At 53.9% G+C, this 15,214-nt stretch overlaps 7 protein-coding genes across 7 annotated transcripts; 6 read left to right on the forward strand and 1 right to left on the reverse strand.

Moving 5' to 3' along the window:
• Positions 1-506: 506 nt before the first annotated feature.
• On the reverse strand, positions 507-1,343 carry PHYSODRAFT_303744 (hypothetical protein; the record flags this gene model as incomplete). The annotated part of the gene is made up of 1 exon (XM_009533919.1): positions 507-1,343. One exon carries the CDS (start codon positions 1,341-1,343, stop codon positions 507-509), a length of 837 nt encoding a protein of 278 aa, XP_009532214.1.
• Positions 1,344-1,812: 469 nt separating this feature from the next.
• On the forward strand, positions 1,813-2,667 carry PHYSODRAFT_303745 (hypothetical protein; the record flags this gene model as incomplete). Its single annotated transcript, XM_009533920.1, has 1 exon — positions 1,813-2,667. One exon carries the CDS (start codon positions 1,813-1,815, stop codon positions 2,665-2,667), a length of 855 nt encoding a protein of 284 aa, XP_009532215.1.
• A 616-nt stretch (positions 2,668-3,283) lies between these two features.
• On the forward strand, positions 3,284-3,982 carry PHYSODRAFT_516152 (hypothetical protein; the record flags this gene model as incomplete). Its single annotated transcript, XM_009533921.1, has 1 exon — positions 3,284-3,982. A coding segment is annotated over one exon (699 nt), but the record flags the coding sequence as incomplete, so codon positions are not given.
• A 3,530-nt stretch (positions 3,983-7,512) lies between these two features.
• PHYSODRAFT_434404 (hypothetical protein) lies at positions 7,513-7,671 on the forward strand (the record flags this gene model as incomplete). Its single annotated transcript, XM_009533922.1, has 1 exon — positions 7,513-7,671. A coding segment is annotated over one exon (159 nt), but the record flags the coding sequence as incomplete, so codon positions are not given.
• Positions 7,672-8,820: 1,149 nt separating this feature from the next.
• On the forward strand, positions 8,821-9,468 carry PHYSODRAFT_517263 (hypothetical protein; the record flags this gene model as incomplete). The annotated part of the gene is made up of 1 exon (XM_009533923.1): positions 8,821-9,468. One exon carries the CDS (start codon positions 8,821-8,823, stop codon positions 9,466-9,468), a length of 648 nt encoding a protein of 215 aa, XP_009532218.1.
• A 985-nt stretch (positions 9,469-10,453) lies between these two features.
• PHYSODRAFT_336380 (hypothetical protein) lies at positions 10,454-11,044 on the forward strand (the record flags this gene model as incomplete). Its single annotated transcript, XM_009533924.1, has 1 exon — positions 10,454-11,044. One exon carries the CDS (start codon positions 10,454-10,456, stop codon positions 11,042-11,044), a length of 591 nt encoding a protein of 196 aa, XP_009532219.1.
• Positions 11,045-11,098: 54 nt separating this feature from the next.
• Positions 11,099-14,435, forward strand: PHYSODRAFT_336381 (hypothetical protein; the record flags this gene model as incomplete). Its single annotated transcript, XM_009533925.1, has 6 exons — positions 11,099-11,233; positions 11,943-12,279; positions 12,736-12,939; positions 13,024-13,316; positions 13,370-13,924; positions 13,998-14,435. The coding sequence occupies 6 exons, from the start codon at positions 11,099-11,101 to the stop codon at positions 14,433-14,435; spliced, it is 1,962 nt and encodes a 653-aa protein (XP_009532220.1).
• Positions 14,436-15,214: the final 779 nt, after the last annotated feature.

Genomic DNA, 15,214 nt, shown 5'->3' on the forward strand with positions numbered 1-15,214 from the left:
TGCGGAAGAACTATCAGATGAAATACTGTGAGATTTGTTCCTGGGGCCAAGGAGAGGAATCCTCTGATCGGATTTTCAATAACATCATAGTTGCACCAGTTGGCAGTGGATTGGATGAATGCAGCCAAACTGAATTACTGAGTCAAACGTCTTCTCTGATGCACGACAACAACCTGCTGAAACTTTGCCGTTGGAAGGTGGCAAAATGCTGTGCAGCGAAGGTTGCGTCGCTCACGTGGACTTCAAAACGACTTGTTGGCGCTTGCCATTCGGTGCCACTATGACTATCGCTTGGGTCAAGGCTGCGCAGATCTTTTCAAACTCTTGCATAGGTTTCACGCTGTGTGTTTGATGAATGAAAACCGCAACATGTATTAGCAGCACGGCGCTTCAGCATCGAGCCTTGCAGGGTGGCTGATGCCCAGGAGGCACAGCCAACAAACAAAGCGCGGCCTTGCCAGACAGTCGTGTCATGCCATCCATGTTGAGCAGAGTCGAGCTGCTGGTTATCCGAGATAAGCCCAGCTAGCAACGCTAGGCGTGGTTAAGCGTGGATTCGGGCCACGGGCGGTTGCGCCGTGTGCTGGTGGTGCGGCGACGGAGGTGGCGCGGGGGTGTCGTGCTTTGGCAGGCTTCGGGTGTCTCTTCGGCTTGTTGGTTTCCGCGACAAACTCGCGCGGCACCGCCGGGCGTGGCATCGGCGGCGAAGTGGTTGGCGGAGGACTCGTCGGCTCGTGGTGCGAGCGGCGAGTCGACTTGGGGGCGCCGTCCACCGGTACCCAGTTGTCCTCTACTGCGTCGCCAGCATCCGAGAGAAGCTCGCGTCCACCTGCCGGTTCGACAGGCTTCCGTTCATGCTCCGGTTTGGCTAGCTTCCGGTCGTTGCTGGGCGACACGCTCGTTGCCGGGTGGTGGTGCAGGCGCGGTTGCTTCGCGTCAACTTCTGCGTCGACAGCGACGAATGCCTCGCGGTGAATTGCAGGCTGCGGCCCGGTCGTCGGTGGGTGGCTCATTCCCGGGTGCCACTCGTCGTGCTGCGGCGATCGTGCCTTGGGCGTTGCCGCTGCCTTCGGCCTCTGCTCGTGTGAATATTCAGACGTCGAGACGGATAGCTGCGCTGGTATGGCAGCTTCCGTCGGCTGGTGGCTCGTCGAGGGGTGGTGGTGCAGCGTGTGGGGTGACGCAGACTTGGTAGCGGCGAGCGGCGACGTCGGAGGCATACGGTTGTCGCCGCCGCGCAAGTTGTTCCGCGCTGGCGCGTTGGGCTCCGTCCCAACGGTTGGGTTGGTCGCGGAAGCCAGACCCACGAGCGCGGCGACGACGAGCGTTGTCATGAGCTTCATGGTGGTAGGGGGGAGTAGTTGGTGGTGGTGGTGTGGGGAGCGGTTGTGGTAGGTGTCTGCGGCTAGGCAGGAGAGTCCTTGGGTCTTGTTGGACCGAGTGGGTAAGTTGAGGAATGAGGCTTGCCTGCACTGCGGACGGAGAGGATTCGTTCCCTCATTCAGTTGCGGGCGCAGGTCGTAGCCCCCCGCGAAACCTCAGGTGCAGACTGCATCACGCACGATGCTGATCGAGCGGGGTTGCTGAAAGCTCCCGTTCGTGAAAGCAGTGTCCATGTCTGTGAAACGTCCACGGCGGCCGTACGTGCCGGGAAGTACTCGGTTCGCCTTACTCCGTCCGCAGTGCAGGCAAGCCTCATTCCTCAACTTACCTACTCGGTCCAACAAGACCCAAGGACTCTTCTGCCTAGCCGCAGACACCTACCACAACCGCTCCCCACACCACCACCACCAACTACTCCCCCCTACCACCATGAAGCTCATGACAACGCTCGTCGTCGCCGCGCTCGTGGGTCTGGCTTCCGCGACCAACCCAACCGTTGGGACGGAGCCCAACGCGCCAGCGCGGAACAACTTGCGCGGCGGCGACAACCGTATGCCTCCGACGTCGCCGCTCGCCGCTACCAAGTCTGCGTCACCCCACACGCTGCACCACCACCCCTCGACGAGCCACCAGCCGACGGAAGCTGCCATACCAGCGCGGCTATCCGTCTCGACGTCTGAATATTCACACGAGCAGAGGCCGAAGGCAGCGGCAACGCCCAAGGCACGATCGCCGCAGCACGACGAGTGGCACCCGGCAATGAGCCACCCACCGACGACCGGGCCGCAGCATGCAATTCATCGCGAGGCATTCGACGGTGTTGACGCACAAGACGATGTCAAACACCCGAGGAGAACTGCCACGCCGCCCAGCTCTCCTCACCACTCGCGTCAGCAGCACCCTGCAACAAGCCACCCGTCAAGCATTGGCCGTAAGCCGACCGCACACGAGCATGAGCGAGAGCCTGGTACTGTGGCGGGTGGGCGCGAGCTGCTCTCGGAGCCTCGTGAAGCAGCAGAGCCGAATCGTGTGCCAGTGAATGGGGCGCCGGCGGACAGCGCCCCCAAGTCGCCTCGCCACTCGCGACACCCGCGGAAGACCCACCCACCTACCTCTGCTCCGCCGATGCCACGACCGGCGGCGGTGGTGCGCGAGTTTATCGCGGAGAACGACCACCCGCAGCGACACCCGAAGCCAAGTAGGAAGCATGACACCCCCGCGCCACCTCTTTCGCCGCACCACCAGCACTCCACGCAGCCGCCTGTTGAACGCTTCCACGCTTAGCACACCAACCTAGCGTTGGTTGGTGCCGCCAAGTCGGAGGGGCGATCGTCGGATACGAGCTAGCGTCGGCTCGACATCGTGCCGCCGCTTTCACGTCCATCGCATGGCAACTGCCTCCGGTGGATCGGTACTACTGGCTGGCCGGTAAGGCGACGTCTTCGCTGGTTGTCCGTGGCCCGCGTTTCCAAATCTGCATAGACCCACTCCATTTTGAATTGCTGCGCTGTCAATACACGTTGCTGTTTTCATTCATGAAGTCCACACAGTGTTAAACCCGAGCCTTTACCCTCCCTATCTATCTATATCTATCTATACTCATAGTTTGATCCGATCATATGAAAGTGATTTTCACGAATAAGATTTCACAGTTTGACACACGAACAGCCACAGCTTTCCAGATTTGGAACCAGACGTTTAGAAACGGGTCGGATCCAGCACTCCTGATTCAGTGCCACTATACAAAGCAGCAGGCCATGGCGAGCGAGAGGTGAGCCCCTCCCCTCACCCGCCCCACTCGACAAATCGTTTTGCTAGCTTCCTAGAAGAACGACCTCTAACCCTCTCCCTCTGAGAACAATGGTCTCCATGGCATGTTTTGAGAAGTTTTTGTCTTCTGCACCTCCGCTCGCAGGAATACGAGCGCGTGCGCCATTCCAAGTCGATGCTGTCGGAGCCGCGCTTGTCTGATGAAGATGCAGCGCGTCTAGTCGAGGCGTACGAGCGCAGCGACACTTCAGCGGCCGACTATCTCGCACTCGTCACCGAGAACCGTCCGTTCACGCCGCCGGCAACAACGCACGTCGTTGTCATCGACTCCGGAACGTACTGCGCGTCGGTAGCGATGCCTGTCGTGTTCAACTCGTTTCTCCAAGATCACGGGAATCAAGTTGTTCAAGAACTCCTCTCGCGCTACGAAGAAGCTCTGGCGGAGAAGGCCCCAGCTGGTGGAATCTTCGTCCACGTTCGCTCTGCTGAGGCCGAGAAGAGACTCGTCGGTCAGGAAGTGAACCTCGTCGGCCGCAAGTTCAAGATCAAGCGCCAGTCTCCGTTTGACAGCAAGTTCTACTTGGACGTCTTCGGAGTGCGGTCCACGGCTGTCGCCAATGATCTCTTTATGGGCTTAGCCCAGCTTGGGGCAAGACCGTTTTTCTTGACGCCGCGAGACGTCAACATGAACGCTCATGTGGCTACACCAACCTGGCGTTTTTACTTTGGGCAAGAAGAGCCCCCTTCGTGCCTAAAAAGTGCGTGGCTTCGTTACCAATCAGTTGGTGTATGGGCGGAAGTTTTACATTGCCCGTGGAAAACGCGCTGAAGCTCCGCCAACACGAGCAGCTAGCTTCAAGAAGTCGCCATACTCGGTGACGTTGCCTCTCAGAGCTGAAATACGTCGTAGCTCACCGCCAGCTTCGGCTGAGAATGCTGTTGAGCTAGCCCCAGCGAGACGCAGTTGCGTTGATACGCTGCCACGACGTCAACTCCAATCTCCAATACTGGAATTGAATGAGATGGACCCGCACCAGCAGGAGCAAGAAGCTCATGGCAATGCCATGGAGCCTCACCATATTTTGCTGATAGAAGCAGCGGAACAATCGGATAGCGTTGAAGAAGGGGTGATGACTGTGGACGCTGAACCGCATGGCGCTGAACGCGCTGCTCTGCGAGCGGATGACTCGGATGTGGATATGCAATCTACACCAAGTGATGACGACGTGGACATGGCCCGTCAGATGGAAACAGGTTTCAAGCGTGCTGACCGTACTCTGTCGTCCTTTACGGACGAAAATCCCTGTGCAGCTCTTGAAGTTGTGGACTGTGAGTTTGAAGCTATTGAGCCAAATACTACGTCGGATTGGACTGCTGGTGTATTGATGGTGCCTCATCTTACCTCGATGGGAACCACGCAAGATGCTAGTGAACCCCTTCCAACCTAGCGTCGCACGAACACCCCAGGGAACAACAAACTGGTGGCTGAAGAAGGTGTTTTAGTGTCAGCCGAAGAAGCGGAGCTGGAATCGCATGAGGATCGTGTGGTCCAAAACACGCAACATTTGAAACCTGTTGAGAAGCTGCTGCAGACTTTAAAAAACATGGACAAAGTAGTCGAATCTATTACGGCGATGCCAACTGCATGGTCTACGGCTTTCTGCACTGATCTCGCAAATGGTGGTGACAATTTGGAGGAACTGGCGTCGATCCACCTGTTGAACCGCATTCTCGCAGCAAATGGAATGTTGGGCACGTTTAACAAACGTGCGATCAGCTCCCACTTGCCCCTCGGGAAAACTCGGAGCTCTTACGTCAGCTACTTAGCCGCGGAACTGAAACGACAAAGTGCTGAAGCAAAAACCCAGTGGGGGATTCTGCGCCTGCTTAGCGCCTTTGAGTTGCTACTGAAAGCTACGTGTCCCTTTCTGACTGGATCCAGTGAATGGGTAGATTATCTCGTCGGAGAGCACGATGCAGACACGTCGTGCGGACATGGTTCTCTTTTCTCTGATTCGATACTTGTCCATTTGCTGCGCTCTCACCTAGGAACCCAGCTACTGACAGCACTGCTGCAGAAATTACCAACAAGCACACTTCTGGTGGACCTCCACTCGCTATGCTGCAGTGACTTACAAGTGCAAGAGCTCCCGAGTGTTCCCCTTGACAGTCTGTCGTCGGCTTCTGAGGCGGCATTGATTAATTAAGATGACTTCAGGACTGGATGTTGGTCAATCGTGCAAGATATTGACCTGGAATGTTCATGGAGTAAAAGAGGGTGGCTACCCTCTCATCTCGCAGCATCTCAAGTATTTTTATTTTTCATGTATTCAAGAAACTCGATTCAAAGACAGTCGTCATGCTAAGCGCTTCAGCTACCTGGTGGAACAGTGTTTTGGAGGTCGGGTATTTTTTAGGGACCAGAACGGAGCATCGCAGCATACTACGTTTCCGCGGAGTGGAGGCGTCGCGACAATTATTCATGGTTCCTGCCCCGGCGTCAAGACAGCAGTAGTCGTGGCGTCCAAGACGATCCCCAATCGATATCTATTGGTTAAGATGCGCTGGGGGGACAAGATTTGTTACATTCATAATATTTACACGCCCAATGACCCGGCGTCAAGGAAGGCGTTATTTGAACGCCTACCGACTAATTTTGAGACTGCAGAAAATGGAGGTGATGCCATTCACGTGGTTTGTGGAGATTTTAATTTAGCGGTGGATCCTAATCTAGACGCTATAACAAGCAACTCAAGGCCTGATTCCAGTAGGACTGCGCTCACATCGTGGATGACCGAGATTAATGCGATTGATGCTTGGAGGCTTCATCACCCAGACGTGCAAGTGTTTTCGGGTCCACGTCCTCGTCGAAATCGTCTAGACTACATATTTGTTTCGGATAATTTGATTTCAGCGTGCTATCAAGATTCTGCGTATGAAGACTGGGAAGGAAGTGATCACAGGGCCCACCACATCAATCTTACTTCGTGGTATCACCCCACAGGACCAGGATTTTTGGCGGCTTCCGGATTGGCTTCTGCGTGTGCCACAACTTCGTGAAGATATCCAGACGAAAGTGAAAAGCTGTCTTCAAGTTCTTGGTGCATCTGATAATCCTGGGATAGTGTGGAAATCCTGGAAATAACGCATGAAAAGTTATCTCAAAATTTGTCAGCGCAGTATGAAGGCTAATGCAGAATCGGACCTTGTCCGCGCCCGGCAACTACTTGAAGAATGTGCAAAAGCAGTCGCTCAGGATAGTGACGACGAGCAAGCCTCAATTGATTTTTATTTCACAAAGAAACGGTATGAAGAGTGCAAGGAGGAATGGGCGGACTTCGAAGTGGAGTCGGATTTGAAAGAACAGTCACGGAGGCAGAACGTAGCTCAGCATTTTGCTTTCGGGCGCCACGCTTTGAGCTCCGCCATACCCCGTTTCAGTCGGCCAAGCTCGCCGATGGCTCAATGTCAAACGATCCATCAGCAATTAACGATGGTTTTCAGCGCCATTGGGGAAAGATTTTTGGCGATTCTCGCTTTTCGCAGGATGATCGTCCACCTGATGAAGCAGCTCAACGTCGCCTACTGGACTCAATTGACAGAAAATTAGCGCCGGAAGCTGAAGAAGGTCTCGACGCTGATATTTCAGGATACGAGTTGGCCTCTGCAATTCGGTCAATGCGAGGGCACTCTGCGCCATGACCGGATGGATTCACGGCGGCCTTCTATCAGGTAGACCCGGACGTGTTTGGTGAAATATTAGCAATAGTATTTCGCTACCAACTCCAACGTGGAGAGCTTCTTCCTCATCAACGCTATTCCTCGGTAGCCCTCCTCTTCAAAAAGGGAGATCGTGCAGATCCGGGCAACTTCCGACCGATAACTCTGCTACCGGTGGAAGTGAAGGTGTTGTCGAGGTCGCTCACCGATAGATTAAAACCCTATATGCCCTCGCTAGTCTATCCTGACCAGAAGGGTTTCATCCCAGGAAGATCCATTCATCACCAAGTAATGCTGATTCGTGACCTGCAACACTTGGTTACCTCTCGAGGTGACAAAGGCGTTGCCACTTTCCTCGATTTTGCGAAGGCATATGATCGTGTTAACCGTGGGTATCTAGTTAAGGTGATGGAGCGCCAAGGATTTGGTCCCAAGTTTCGCTCGTGGATAAAACTACTCTACGATGGCTCACAATGTTCTCTAATGCTAAATGGATGGGCGCAACCAGCTCTTGAACCTTCACGTGGAGTAAAACAAGGAGACCCCTTGTCGCCTTTCCTTTTCGCGCTTGCTTTAGAGCCCCTTGGAAATCTTCTACGCGCAGAGCGAGAGCTGGGGGTTGAAGTTGACGAGACAATTTCGGTCCCAGTGGCTTTCTTTGCTGATGACACAGTTCAACTCTCAGCGGATGTGCGGTGTCTGCAACAACAACTCAGCCCAGTTGATCTGTATTGTGCTGGTTCGTGTGCAATGCTCAATCCAGAAAAAAGTGTGATCATGAGCCTCAATAACCATCGGGCGGCGCCAATAATCGAGTCGCTCCGGTCACTTCGAAAGGGCGAGACTGTAACGTATCTTGGCATTCCCTTTGGGAACTTTCATACGTCCACATTTGTGGCAAATCAGCTCGATGAAAAATTAATGACTCGCCTCCGGCTGTGGAAAGGAAGGGCACGAACTTTGATGGGGCGTCGACTAATTGTCCAAGCTGTGGTCATCTCCTTGTTATGGTATTTCACGACCACGATAAATATCCCGGTCCGATTTATCAGGCGATGGCAGGGTGTCGTGACCCGTCATGTTTTATATAATAAGATTGCAGCGGGTCCAGGTGGAATCAATGTTGTGAAGAAGGGCTTGGCAACTCAGCCACGTGATGAAGATGGCATTGGTGTACCTGTGCTCGCTACAGTGATTCGAAGACAACGTTTTATGCTTCTTCAGCAGTTCATTCAGGTGCTGAATACGCATGGAAATGATGGTGCGGCCGTTTGGTACAGGCCAATGGCTGAATTATTGCACTTACGATATGGGGTATTTTCGCGAAGGTGGTCTGGAGACTTTTTGCTTCAGAATCCTCCAAAACCACCGGGATGGCGAGCAGCTATGCTGCTAATGTGGTGGCGCCAGTTGTTGAAGGACTGGAAGCGGGTACATTGGCCACTTCGGCACACGCTGCGGTATACGAGAGCAAGAACCGTTCAGTATGCACTATTCACTCCTATCTGGTGGAATACATCTTCTTCATTCCAAGTGTATCGTCGAGAGGATTCGGCTCGAAAACCTCTGGGTACAGGAACGATTCATTTCAGATGTCTGTGCCGAGAGCTTGCAGCTCAGCAGCGATAGTTAGCTGACTTCTTTGACACCTCTCATCACTGGCCAACGGCTTTCCATTTCTTTCGCAAGATCCGCAGAGTGGTGCTACCGTTGCTCGGGTCACAAATCGAAGTAAGCGACATCTTTCAGTTGTATCGGCAAATAACGGAAGTATGGCGTCGTGTGCTACCGGATCCCGATGCAGGCGGAGTAAGGGCTTCATCTCGTGGAGCCTTCCCTCCTACATTTGGAGTGCTAGCTGACAAGGGCACCAATTTTTTTCCGAATCTTCGATTGTTTGACTGGAATATATTGCTACGAAGCACTCAAGTAGTTGGTAGCCTCCCTATGCAAGAACGTGGATGCCCCCAATTACGGATTCATTCCACACTAGCTCTGTACATCTCGCTGCGACGCTGTTTGATTCCGGTGGTGCATGATGTCATGTTAAGACTATTGTTTGGAGATCTCATTGTCGGTTCAAGGTTGTATTTCCTCAAGGCACTCAATCCTACGGTTCAACAGTGCGTTCGAGAATCGTGTGTGGCGATTGAAACACTTGAGCACTGTTTCTTCTCATGCCCCGGCTTGAACGATATGTGGCAATCACTGTGGGCGCGATGGAGCAAGGCGTTCCACGCCGTGTTAAGCTGGAGGCTACTGCTTTTTCCGCAACCACGGGACATCAAAGCAGATTGGAAGCAGCAACATAAAACCATTTTGCTGCTGTGTAGAGTTCACACAGCAATTGTGTTCCATGCTACATGGCGTCTACGCAACAATATCCATTTTGAGGAAGCAGCAACACAGCAACCAAGCACTCAAGGTTTGATGAGCTCATTTCGCCGACATTGTCAATACATGTTCCAGCATTCTGAAGAGCTGAAACTGGACGGTGATGCAATAAACTCGGTGCTTCAACGACTTGGGTTTGATACACCCAAACCAATTAGTTTACCCCAACAAGGTTGTCGAATTTGGATTCCGCGGCCATAATTGAGTTGTCCAAGTAGGTATTACCATAACTTACCGTAGCTAGTGAAACGGCATGTCCACTATCTAGTTAATCAACTTTTTCTTCTTCTTCTCACCCGCCCCACTCCATCCATACTGCCACCACCCGTATGCTACTACCGTTTAATCAAACATTATAGCTCCGCCGAGTGTCCGACGCCTCTTCGCTCATAGGGCATCTGACAGACTTACGGGAAGGTGCGCGAGCGTGAGTGTACGCTTGTAACACAAAGATCACGAATCGTTTCACGATTCACCTCGCTCTCCAAAGCTAGCAACTAACAACTAGTCTACAGCACGGTAGCCCTTAAGGTGGTCACGCTGCAATGCACGCTGCAATGCACTCGTTGCATGTTCTCCATTTAATTCAATGCAGTTTGTCTGTCCGTAGTGCTGTTAGCTCAGTCCTGTAACCAACATAGTACCGATTTTCGCCCCGTTCGTTCGTATTTCCTCTGTCCGAACGCTAGGCCCGGGTGTGTGTTATCGCCCTGAATGACGGGCGGGCTACCTCCACCTCACACGCACACCAATACTATCGTGGACAGATATCTCAGGGGCGCCGCCTCTAAGGGCTCAGTTCGCGCTGGTCCCGCAAGAAACCGCATCGCTACAATTAGTACAGCATGCCTGACGGAGTAAGGCGAACCGAGTACTTCCCGGCAGGTACGGCCGCCGTGGACGTTTCACAGACATGGACACTGCTTTCACGAACGGGAGCTTTCAGCAACCCCGCTCGATCAGCAACGTGCGTGATGCAGTCTGCACCTGAGGTTTCGCGGGGGGCTACGACCTGCGCCCGCAACGGAATGAGGGAACGAATCCTCTCCGTCCGCAGTGCAGGCAAGCCTCATTCCTCAACTTACCTACTCGGTCCAACAAGACCCAAGGACTCTTCTGCCTAGCCGCAGACACCTACCACAACCGCTCCCCACACCACCACCACCAACTACTCCCCCCTACCACCATGAAGCTCATGACAACGCTCGTCGTCGCCGCGCTCGTGGGTCTGGCTTCCGCGACCAACCCAACCGTTGGGACGGAGCCCAACGCGCCAGCGCGGAACAACTTGCGCGGCGGCGACAACCGTATGCCTCCGACGTCGCCGCTCGCCGCTACCAAGCCTGCGTCACCCCACACGCTGCACCACCACCCCTCGACGAGCCACCAGCCGACGGAAGCTGCCATACCAGCGCAGCTATCCGTCTCGACGTCTGAATATTCACACGAGCAGAGGCCGAAGGCAGCGGCAACGCCCAAGGCACGATCGCCGCAGCACGACGAGTGGCACCCGGGAATGAGCCACCCACCGACGACCGGGCCGCAGCCTGCAATTCACCGCGAGGCATTCGTCGCTGTCGACGCAGAAGTTGACGCGAAGCAACCGCGCCTGCACCACCACCCGGTAACGAGCGTGTCGCCCAGCAACGACCGGAAGCTAGCCAAACCGGAGCATGAACGGAAGCCTGTAGAATCGGCAGGTGGACGCGAGCTTCTCTCGGATGCTAGCGAAGCAGCAAAGGTGAATGAGGTGCCAGTGGGTGGCGTGCCCAAGTAGCCTCGCCGCTCGCCCCACCAGCCGACGAGACCCCCGTCATCCACCGCGCCGCCCATGCCACGGCCGGTGGTGGCGCGCGAGTTCGTCGCAGAAAGCAACAAGCCGAAGAGACACCCCAAGCCTGCCAAGAAACACGACACCCCCGCGCCACCTCCTTCGCCGCACCACCAGCACACGGCGCAACCGCCCGTGGCCCGAATCCACGCTTAACCACGCCTAGCGTTGCTAGCTGGGCTTATCTCGGATAACCAGCAGCTCGACTCTGCTCAACATGGATGGCATGACACGACTGTCTGGCGAGGCCGCAGCTTTGCTGGCTGTCATGTCTCCCGCGCGTGATCCTCCTTCACGCCTGCAAAACTATTTTGAATCACTGTGCTGTTAATACGCGTTGCTGTTTTCTTTCGTCAAAAGCACACACTTCGTTTAAAATGAACACTAGTAGCAATTTTGTTTACCCAGACCGAACCAAACAGATCGAGTTTTTTTAGAGCAGCCAGGTATGAACGGGTATCCTGAATCATGTCTGTTGGGAGCAACCAAATTTATTCTACTTCCGTTACTTGAAGTGTTGATTGAGGAAGTAAAAGACAGCGCTATCAATATGAGTAAATGGTAAAATCCGGTCTCGACTTGCGCCGCTTCCTACTTGCTCAAACTTGCGTCGAAAGCACCGTCGTAAGCGTCTTTCGTACTCAGGTAAGTGTACTGATTGTCGATCGGTGTGGTCAAATTCAAGGCTGGCAAGTTGGGGTTCGTATCAAACTGAGTCAGCAGGTCTTCAAGCGTGTCTGGGAGATTTTTATTCGCGAAATGAGAGCGGCATACGTTGTCTTGAATGCACATGCTCAAGAAGTGATCACCGACCTCGCCGTAGTCTCTTTCATACGTCGAAAAGAACTCGAACTTGTCCGCCGATGCTCCTGGCGCCGCGGCAATGCCGTGCAGCAAACTCGACCCAACGACGCCACACAAGTATGCCGAGTATCCGCTGAACGCACTTGAAGGAGACAACAAAGAGCTCATCGCATTCAACTACTCGTCGCACGGAACTGTGGCGTGGTCGTTCCTCGTCGACAACGATTTCTTCAGTGACACTTGCGGCATGAAGATCCTTGTGTCCTATGTAAGCAACGACGGCGACTTGGCGCAGCTGGACAAATCCTGTCTGGATGAGATGCCCCCCCCCGCGCTGAGTCTCACGCCGCCGACTGACTACCAGTACATCTATCTGAGTACCGAAGACGCTTACGACGGGGTCTACAACTCGAGTTTAGGCTCGTTTTACTTGTAGCAGTCTTGTGGGTAGCTGGACTGTTCAGCCAGCTAAAGCTGCCCTCCCAGTATTCTGGAGTTTTAAAGATGTGGGTGGAAGCGTATCAGGCACGCACACGTTGGTAGGCTTCTTGGTTGCTTCGGGCGTTGTGGCTCTCCACGAGCGAACTGGCGCACAACGCGAACAGGCTCTAAGAGCCTACATTCGTCCCCCAAGTGTTCGTCACCACGGACTACATCAATGGAGACAATTGACAGCATATCAATAGCGATCTAATGAGTGTCGTCGCAAAGTAATCCCCCCATCCTGTCTGTTTTCATAAACTCGAGCATTTTACTACATGTACAGAATTGCCGAAGGAACCACACAACCAAGTCACTAGATAAACAAGGAGTTTCCGAGTTCACCTTCCCAGAGACCGGAGAGTCGACGGGTCTGCGAGCGGAGTGTGCAACGTTCTCTGCGCCGCTGTGCTACCCTGGAATTTGCGACTCCACGGATTCCAAAATCTCGGAGATCGACATCTTCGTGAAGCGAATGTCCACTGTAGGTGGCAATGCCGAAAACGCAATCAATGTGTGGATTCTGGCGGGAGGTCCCGGCCGAACATCCTATTACCGTAAGTGCTGTATCTTTTTTCTTTTTCCTAGGACTATATTCTCACTAACTCCTTGGGCCTGATCTGGATGTTGCATCTTTTTAGGAGAGCCGATAGTGGTGGACCTGCACACGAAGCTCAATGAGATGGTGAACGTCTACACCGTGGACCACCGCGGTACTGGACGCAGCACGATGCTCGACTGTGTGGCGGCTCAAACTCTGATGGCTGGTTCTCCAAAAGGCAGGGATATCGACCCCACCGAAGTGGCTGCGTGTGCGAAAGCTCTGGAGTTCAAGTACACCGACTTGGCAGCTTTCTCCATCACCAGCGCCGCTACTGACGTGGCAACTTTCATCTCGAAACACACGAATGGAGCCAGCACGATTGTGTACGGAGTGAGCTACGGCACGGCGTAGTGGAGCGCTTGATGCACCTGGACCCACCTGAGGTGACGGGGTATGTTATGGACGGTATCGCCGCAGCGTCAGGAGCATCAGCGGACAAGCTCGAGTATTTTTCGAAGTATGAAAAAGACTACGACGACGTTGGTGGTCATTTCATGGAGCTATGTACCCAGGACAGCGTATGCCGCTCCCATTTTGCGAAGAAAAATCTGCCAGACACGCTTGAAGACGTGCTCACTCAGTTTGATACGCACCCCAACTCGACTTGCGCTACACTGGTGGGCAACAACGGCAGTAGCTGGCTCGACGCGAAGGCATCGTTCAAGCTGCGAGCGACTCTCGGATTAATGCTTGGTTCTCAAGAGCCCCGGACACTGATCCCACCGATTGTTTACATACTGAATCACTGCTCCTCCGATGACATCGACGTCCTGAACAACTTTTTTGATGTTATGAGCGGCGGATCTGCAGCCACGACTCAAGCCGAGGCATATAATTCGAATCTGCTGTACTACCTCATCATGTTCTCGGAGATGTGGGAACTTCCTGCGCCATCGGTTGCTGAGATGACCGCTCGATTTGCCAGTACCAAGCTTTCGGTCGGCACGATTTACCAGCTCCCCCCCTCTGTATTGCGCATCCTCGAAAGATAAAGCACAATGGTGCGATGAGTTGGGACTCAAAGATTACGAAGCCAATGCGATATTGTACGAGCGCGACCAGCATTGGAACAAGAGCACCACGATCCCCAGTCAAGCTAGCGTGCTACTACTGAGCGGTACACTGGACCCGAAGACAGCACACAAGTATGCCGAATATCTGCTGGATGTACTGGAGGGAGACAACAAAGAGCTGGTCACGTTCGACTACCCAACCCACGGGACTGTCTCGACCACGTTTCTCTCCGACAGCGATGACTCGACCGATACTTGCGGTATGAGCATCTTTGCATCGTACGTGAGCAGTGGCGGAGACCTCCAGCGACTGGGTAAGGCGTGTCTGGACGAGATGTCAGCCTTGAATCTGACCCCACCAATCGACTATCAGTGCACTTACCTGAGTACGAAAGACGCTTACGACGGTGCTTTCGACGCAGGTTTGAGCCAGTAGGATTCGGCGACAAGAGTCCTTTACCCTTGACGTACCGTGGCAGTGCTGCCTTTTAATTCCGGGGCGCATGTCATCATTTTCCGCACTGATCTACGTCCAGAGGCACGATGGTCCATGAGGTACAAAAAGACTAGAACAACACGATAGCGTTTGCATTCGCCTCTCTAAACTGAGTTTATATCCAGGAGAATAAGGATCATCTAGCAAAAATAGCGGTCTAAGAAGTGGGGCTTTTCGTCTCTAAGTTGAGATGGGGCTTCGACAACTTAGACAGCCTCCTCCTGCCAGATTCTAATCCGCAAAGCATGGCAGACTGTCTCGAGTGCATCCTCTCGGGGCTCGACTGCGACTGCGAGTGCGAATACTGCGACTTCGAGGTCTGCAACGACTGGTTCGACACCCTCGCGGACTGCGACGCTGGAGACTGCGTCGACTGCTGCACGTGCAGCGGCTCGTGCTACGACCTGATGGCCAAGCCCGAGAGCGCCCCCGCCGAAGGGTACGCGTCCATTACTTCAGGAGGGACAACCGCATCAGGACCCGTTCCAGTCGTACCAGTCGTCGTCAACTTCACGCTGCCATCGAGTCAAGCACCGCCTCAAGGAGCGGGCATATAAGCAAGCTGGTCGTGAGATGCAGTCGGCAAAATACCCAGCAAAATAAGTAGACAACGTTTTTGAGCAAGTCAACCCTGCATCAACCGCTTCTATAGCTCACTCGAAAGTCGTGTCTTCCCTCGGAAGATCCCCACCGCACGTGTAGCCATGTCCACGTTGAAG

This window comes from Phytophthora sojae, assembly GCF_000149755.1.
Source record: "Phytophthora sojae unplaced genomic scaffold PHYSOscaffold_7, whole genome shotgun sequence".
Taxonomy (NCBI): Eukaryota; Oomycota; class Peronosporomycetes; order Peronosporales; family Peronosporaceae; genus Phytophthora; species Phytophthora sojae.